The sequence below is a fragment of the Ichthyophthirius multifiliis genome (genome assembly GCF_000220395.1).
Source record: "Ichthyophthirius multifiliis unplaced genomic scaffold scaff_1120509250669, whole genome shotgun sequence".
NCBI classification, from domain to species: domain Eukaryota; phylum Ciliophora; class Oligohymenophorea; order Hymenostomatida; genus Ichthyophthirius; species Ichthyophthirius multifiliis.
In genome coordinates, this window is record NW_004086543.1 from 20,373 (window position 1) to 27,465 (window position 7,093).

General features: G+C 16.4%; 2 protein-coding genes across 2 annotated transcripts, besides 15 other annotated features; both read left to right on the forward strand. All coding sequences in view use genetic code 6, as the record gives it.

The window, feature by feature from the left end:
* Nucleotides 1-216: 216 nt before the first annotated feature.
* Nucleotides 217-2,050, forward strand: IMG5_088110 (protein kinase domain protein; the record flags this gene model as incomplete). The annotated part of the gene is made up of 2 exons (XM_004035761.1): nt 217-1,106; nt 1,210-2,050. The coding sequence occupies exons 1-2, from the start codon at nt 385-387 to the stop codon at nt 2,048-2,050; spliced, it is 1,563 nt and encodes a 520-aa protein (XP_004035809.1). The 5' UTR covers nt 217-384.
* Nucleotides 1,119-1,191: a microsatellite.
* Nucleotides 1,494-1,549: a microsatellite.
* Nucleotides 2,051-2,214: 164 nt separating the features above from the next.
* Nucleotides 2,215-2,264: a microsatellite.
* A 366-nt stretch (nt 2,265-2,630) lies between these two features.
* Nucleotides 2,631-2,660: a microsatellite.
* Nucleotides 2,661-3,314: 654 nt separating this feature from the next.
* Nucleotides 3,315-3,361: a microsatellite.
* Nucleotides 3,362-3,413: 52 nt separating this feature from the next.
* Nucleotides 3,414-3,454: a microsatellite.
* A 67-nt stretch (nt 3,455-3,521) lies between these two features.
* IMG5_088120 (hypothetical protein) lies at nt 3,522-4,634 on the forward strand (the record flags this gene model as incomplete). Its single annotated transcript, XM_004035762.1, has 5 exons — nt 3,522-3,597; nt 3,642-3,752; nt 3,790-4,167; nt 4,223-4,393; nt 4,486-4,634. Coding segments are annotated over 5 exons (885 nt in total), but the record flags the coding sequence as incomplete, so codon positions are not given.
* Nucleotides 4,635-5,133: 499 nt separating this feature from the next.
* Nucleotides 5,134-5,176: a microsatellite.
* Nucleotides 5,136-5,173: a microsatellite.
* Nucleotides 5,143-5,175: a microsatellite.
* Nucleotides 5,177-5,461: 285 nt separating the features above from the next.
* Nucleotides 5,462-5,486: a microsatellite.
* Nucleotides 5,464-5,490: a microsatellite.
* Nucleotides 5,491-5,883: 393 nt separating this feature from the next.
* Nucleotides 5,884-5,938: a microsatellite.
* A 64-nt stretch (nt 5,939-6,002) lies between these two features.
* Nucleotides 6,003-6,042: a microsatellite.
* Nucleotides 6,043-6,328: 286 nt separating this feature from the next.
* Nucleotides 6,329-6,421: a microsatellite.
* Nucleotides 6,415-6,481: a microsatellite.
* Nucleotides 6,482-7,093: the final 612 nt, after the last annotated feature.

Below are 7,093 nucleotides of genomic sequence, written 5' to 3' on the forward strand. Positions count from 1 at the left end.
TTTTTTTTTTAAATATATTATTTATTAAAATATAAATTTTTTTTTTTTCTAAAATATAAAAAACTCAAATTTTTTTTTTTTTTTAAAAAAAAAATGGCTACAAAAATACAATAAACAATTGAATACTTTTGGATACAAAGTACTCCTGAACACCATATGACATTACCAATTGAATAAAAACCAATATTATAATCTTAATTTCAAAAAAGAATAAACGAAAATGATTAATTCGAAGACTGCGAGTTAAATTTATATAAAGGAAAATTATATTTACTAGAGAATAAATAAGTGAAGGCATTATTAAATTTTTCGTTTGAATTGATTTTTGAGATAATCATAGATAACTCATTTAATGAAAACGAACAGAATAAAATCGAAGACTATATGATAGGTTTGTAGTTTATAAATAATAATATTTTCAGTTAGTTTAAATTAAAGGATAAAAGTCAATATTTAAAATGGCAAGAAATACTATCTAAATAACTAATTTAGAATAACTTTTATAAATATTATGATGTTAAAAGAGTTATAGGGAGCGGGTCATATGCTAATGTAACAATTGCATAAAATAAAAGGAATAAAAAGCATTTTGCAATAAAAAATTTAAGTAAATCTTATATTTATTTGTCAATAGATGGCAAATAAGAAATTCAAAACGAACTCGAATTAATGAGAATTTTTAATCATAAAAACATTATGAAATTAATAGAAGTCTTTGATACTGATTCTTCCATTAAAATTGTCATGGAATTAGTTGAAGGAGGATAATTGTAAGATTTAATTAAGAAAAAACCCAATATGAGTTGGTAAGAAATAGGAAGTTTAATTTAATAAATTCTAGAAGGAATAGCTGAGCTTCATAGTAAAAATGTCATGCATAGAGATATTAAACCTGAGAATATTCTCATGAGAAATAAAGAATAATTAGATCTAGTTATTGGAGATTTCGGATTAGCTACTAAAGCTGATTGTGAAAAATATATCTATTTAAAATGTGGAACACCGGGTTATGTAGCCCCTGAGATTGCGAATTTAGATGAAAGTAAAATATCGCATTATTAAAATGTTTGTGATGTTTTTTCTGTTGGATGTATTTTTTATAGATTGTATTTATTTATTATATAAATATATTATAAAATATATATATATATAAATATATATATATATATATATATATATTATATATATATAATTATTTCATTTTAAAAGATGCGTCCATAAGCCACTTTTTGGAGGAACTACCCATGCAGAAGTGTTAAAAGAAAATAAATTATGTAAAATAAATTTAGAAAATGATTAAAAAGATCTTCCTTAGGAAGTCTTTTTATTATTAAAGGAGCTTCTTGAAATTGATCCGAAGAAAAGAATTTCGGCAAAAAATGCGCTTCAAAGTTCATTTTTTTCAAATTTTTTAAAATGTGAAATTCAAAAAAATATAATTCCGTTTAAAGGAAATGTTGAGGTTATTAAATAATTACATAAATAAGAAAAGTAAAAAATATAAAAAAAAAAAAAAAAAAAATTAAACATAAAAAGAAAAAAAAATTAAGAAATTATAGATTCTAAGTCTTTTAAAATGAAAGTAGCATTAATAAATGGAAAAACTAAATAAATATAGGCATAAAATAATTAAAATAATATAGGATCGTTTTTATCATTAGATTCATAATAGCATTCTAAGAAAAACTCAATTGATTATAGTCCAAATAAGAAAAAGACATAATGTTCAGTTTCAGAAAAAAGCGAATAATCTAATTTAAAAAGCCAATATGAAAGTTTACAGTCAATAGACGAAGCAGAAGAAGGTGAAGAAATTAAAAACGATTAAAAATAATTCGTTTTTAAATCTAAAATTCAAAAGTATTCAAGTAATATTATAAATCGAATTAATTCGACTTCTAATACTAATTCTGAATCGAAAAACTTAAATAATAAACTTAAACCAATACCTCATAATGTAAAATCTAAAACTTTAAATACTAGAAATGATAATATTAAAAAATTATAAGGAGTTGTATAATCATTAACTAGTCTAAAAAAGAAAAAATGATAATTTAAATATATATATATATAAGTATATAAATAGATATAAATATTTTCTTATCATATTAATAATGAATCATCATTTAATTGATTTTAAACGTGTTCTATTTTATTTATATTTTAATGATTTGTTGTTTCATTATCAGAATTTAATTTTTCGATTTTTTTGTTATTTTCATTATTTTTATTTAAATTTTCTATTTTTAATTTCACATTTTCATGACTTTAATTAGACATTTCTGAATTTCTATTTGTATTTATATTGTTTTTATGTAAATCTTCTAATAATTTTAATGGATTTTATTAATTATGTTCTTATATAGATTCTGTCAATTATATATTATCATCAATATTTAATTTTTGCGATTTTTTTTCTAATGTTTTTAAATTTTTATCTTCTTTATGTAAAGATAGTCCACTTTCTTTAATAAAGTTGATTTTTTATAATAATAAAAAGAAAAATTTTAAAATTACTCAAATTTTCATGTGTCTTATTTTTAGAGAATGAAGGAACTCCGGGTTTTTTTTAAAATTATTACTAAGATTATTATAAAAATAATGACGAAGTCTAAATAGAATTTTAATTATTATTATTAATTTATTTATTATTATTTTATAATGAAGAGTTAAACTTTTAATATTAAATTATAAATATATATTAAAATAATAAAAAATAAATATATATACTTTATTTTGAATTTGATTTATTCCTTATTCTACTTTAGGAGTTTACTTTTTTACTACTGCTTTTAACGGATTTAATTTCATTTATTCCAGCTTTTTTATTGTTTCGTCCATTTATCTTATTGCATAATGTAAAGTTATTAATTCATTCTCTTTTTAATACTATATTTTTTCTAGTTATTGTATTTTTGTATGTATGGTTGTACTGCTTCTATTATTATATCTTTTAATTTATAAGTGGATATGAATTCTTCTTTAAATTCTAATTAAATATTTTTAGATTCTGGTGTTTCACTTATTTCTGTATTTAACGTACATAAATTATTTATTTTTAGATTATGTATATCTTCCATTTACTTTATTGTGGTTTTTATTTTTTAAGTTACTTTTTTTGATGTTTTTTTATAATTAAATTTATTATATTTTAATGTTATATTATTATATTTTTAATAATTATATTTTTTTGTTTTAAACATAGATATTATTTATATTTTTAAATTTCAAAAAATAATATATTAAAACCTAAAACTTTATTGATAATAATTTTAAAATTAGAAAAGTCTTTATATTTTAATTAATATAAAAATTATATAATATATATATATATATATATATATATATATATATATTTATAACCTAATATTTTTTTTATATATTAATTCTTTATTATAAAAAAAGTAAAGAAAAAAATTTATAAAACAAAGAAAATTTATTAAATATAGAAAATAACATTTAAATTAAAAAATAAATCCAAAATAAAATAAAATATAAGTTAAAATATATCAAAATAAACAATGGAAATAAAAGTAGGTGGAAAGTTTAGAATAGGAAAAAAAATAGGAAGTGGATCATTCGGTGAAATATACCATGGTAAAAACATATATATGTATTTTTATAAATTCGAATAAAAATAGGAACAAATATACAAACAAACGAAGAAATAGCCATAAAATTAGAATCAATAAAATCAAAATTTCCTTAATTAGAATATGAGAGTAAAATATATAAAATACTACAAGGAGGAGGTAAATAAAAGAAATAAATAAAATAAAATTTAATAAGTTGGAATACCAAATATTAATTGGTTTGGAAAAGATGGAGATTATAATGTAATGGTTATAGATTTATTAGGCCCTTCTTTAGATGATTTATTTAATTATTGTGGGAAAAAATTTAGCTTAAAAACTACTTTACTAGTTGCTGAATAAATGATATCAAGAATTGAATATTTTCATGCCAAAAATTTCATACATAGAGATATTAAACCTGATAATTTTTTAATTGGAGTTAATAAAAAAGCAGATACAGTATATATTATTGATTATGGATTATCTAAAAAATATAGGGATATGAAAACTGGATAACATATAGAGTATAAAGAAGGTAAACCTTTAACTGGAACTGTAAGGTATTCTTCTATTAATACGCATACTGGGATTGGTAAATTTTTATTAATAAAGAAAAAATTTATAAAAAAAATCTAATTATTATTAAGAATAAAGCAGAAGAGATGATTTGGAATCAATAGGACATGTGCTTATGTATTTTTTAAAAGGAAGTTTACCATGGTAAGGAGTTAGAGCACAAACAAAGAAAGAAAAATATGATAAAATTGGAGAAATCAAAATATAAACTTCGGCCGAAGAACTTTGTTAAGGATTTCCAGGTAAATTAATATATGAATTTAGATATAAAGAAATATTAATATATATAAATATTTAAATATATCCAGTATATTTTCATTAATTATACAAATAGATGAATTTTGCAACTATTTGAAGTATTGTAGAAATCTTAAGTTCGAAGAAAGGCCAGATTATAATTGGATTAAAGGACTTTTTCGAAATTTATTGTTTAAATTGGAATGTAAGTTAGATAATATATTTGATTGGACAAAATTGAGTTAAGTATAATAGTATTATATATATAATTATTAAATATTTCTAAAATAATTAATTTTTTTTTTTTATATATATTTAATTTAATATTTATTTATTTTAAATAAAAGTTAAAATATAAAAATAATGAAAATATCAAATAACAAGAATAAAAAGAAGATCTTAAAATTGATAATATTCAAAACGATGCTTAAAAAACACAATTACCTGTTTATTAATAATAAAATATAATTGAGAAAAGATAATCTGTTCAATAAAATAAAACAAAAGAAAAAAATAATTATTATAGTTAATTTAATAGTCCTAGTTATAATAATAATAATAAATTAACCCTTTAAAAATAAGATAGCTTATATAGAGCTTCTTAATAAAAATAAAAAGACGAATTTAAAAACATAAATGGCACTTAATTAAAAAAATAAAACGTTTGTAAATTTAATTTTTAATTTATATATTTATTATAATTATAAAGGTTAATAAAAAGGAATATTTAAATAATAATGAATACTTTTTATTATTTTATATTATTTTTTTTTATTTATTTTTTTTTTAAAAAAAAAGATAAAAACATATTTTAAATAATATATACAGTTTAAATATATTTTTTTATTTATGGTATTTATGTTAATATAATTGTTTTTCTAACTTTATTGTCATTAGACTTATTTCTTTTTTTGTAAATTTTATAAAGTTATGTTTATTAAATCTAATTTAATTAATTTTTTTAACCTAAAATGTATTTTAAAAGTAATTATATTCTAAAAGAAAAAATCTATTTGTTAAGTTTATTTTTATTATTATTTTTCTTATTTATTAGTATTATCGTTTTTTTTTGTTTTCTCTCTCTCTTTCTCTCTCTCTCTTTATTACTATAACTTTACTTAAGCTAAAGTTATTGTAATATTAATTAATCGATTCTTATCGTTTTTTTTTTGTTCTCTCTCTTTATTATTATAACTTTATTGAAGCTATAGTTATTGTAATATTAATTAGTCGATTCTAATATATATTATTTAAATCATTTCATTTTCTATAAATTAATTTTTTATACAGGATAACTAATTAAGTACATATATATTTAGATATTAATTTTATAAATATTCCTTTTTTTTTTTTTCTTCTTTTATCTATTTAATTTTTTTGTTTGAATTTTCGAGTTTTTTTTGAATTTAACAATTTAAAAAAATTAAACTTTCTTATTTTTTATTAGTGAAAATTTATAGATATTTATTGTTATAAAACTACTTTATTTCTTTTATTTTCTTTTTAATTATAATGATTTTTCATTTTAATTTAAAAGATTTATTAATTTTGATAATTCTGCTTCCTCTATCATAATTATTATCCAATATAAATAATTGCATTTTATTAATACTTTTTTTTTTAATTTATATTTATTTTATTTTATATTTTTTTTTTATTCATATAAATCATTTAATAACTATAGATATATTATTTTATATTCTTATTATTTATAACTCTTAGTAAAAGTTTTTTTAAAAACCTTTTTTAAATTAAATATTAATATTTCATTTAAATATTCTCCAATCTTATTATTTTAACCGTTTAAATATTACTTTTTAGATTGATTTTTTTTTTTTCAAGTTATATTTTATTTTTCGTTTTAATAAAATTAATCAAATATAAAAAAACCATTATACAATTTTTATATCATTTTAATTTTTATTGAGTATTTTAAAAAAATTAAATAAATAAATAAAAAATATTTTGAAAAAATATAATATAAATTATATTAAAAAAAAAAAATTAAAATAATTTAAAAAAGTAATAATATATAAAATAATTTCATATTATATATAATTTTAATATATATATATATATAATGTATATATATATTTCTTTTAAATATTTTAATCATTAATTTTTATTATATATAAAAATATATTTTACTTTTACTTATTTGTTTTCTATTTTTATTGTTATATTGCAAATATTATATAAGAATATATTTTTTATTTTGCATATATAATTTATTATTTTTTAATATGAGTATATATAAAACAATTATAATTTATTTATTTTACCATTATATTTTATTAAATAAATTATTGTTAATATTTGAATTTGATTTTATTATTACATATAATATTTTGTTTTTTTATAAATATATTATATATATTTATTTATTCATTTATAATAGTTTAATATGAAAATATTTAATTTAGTCCATCATAATTATTAATGTTTTTAATTTCCATGTTTTTTTTTTTAATTTTCTTATATATTAATATGTATATTTTTTTAGTTTAAAAATATTTTTTTTTTAATTTAAAAAAAATACATAAGTTATATTTTTAAATTATTTAAGATATTTAAAAAAAAAAAATCATAAAATTTTATATTATTTTTATAATTTTATCCTATATAAGAAAATAGATTAAAATGCTTGCATTTTTTTTATTTTATTTTTTTAAAAATAAAAAATTTTAAAAAAATAATTAATTATT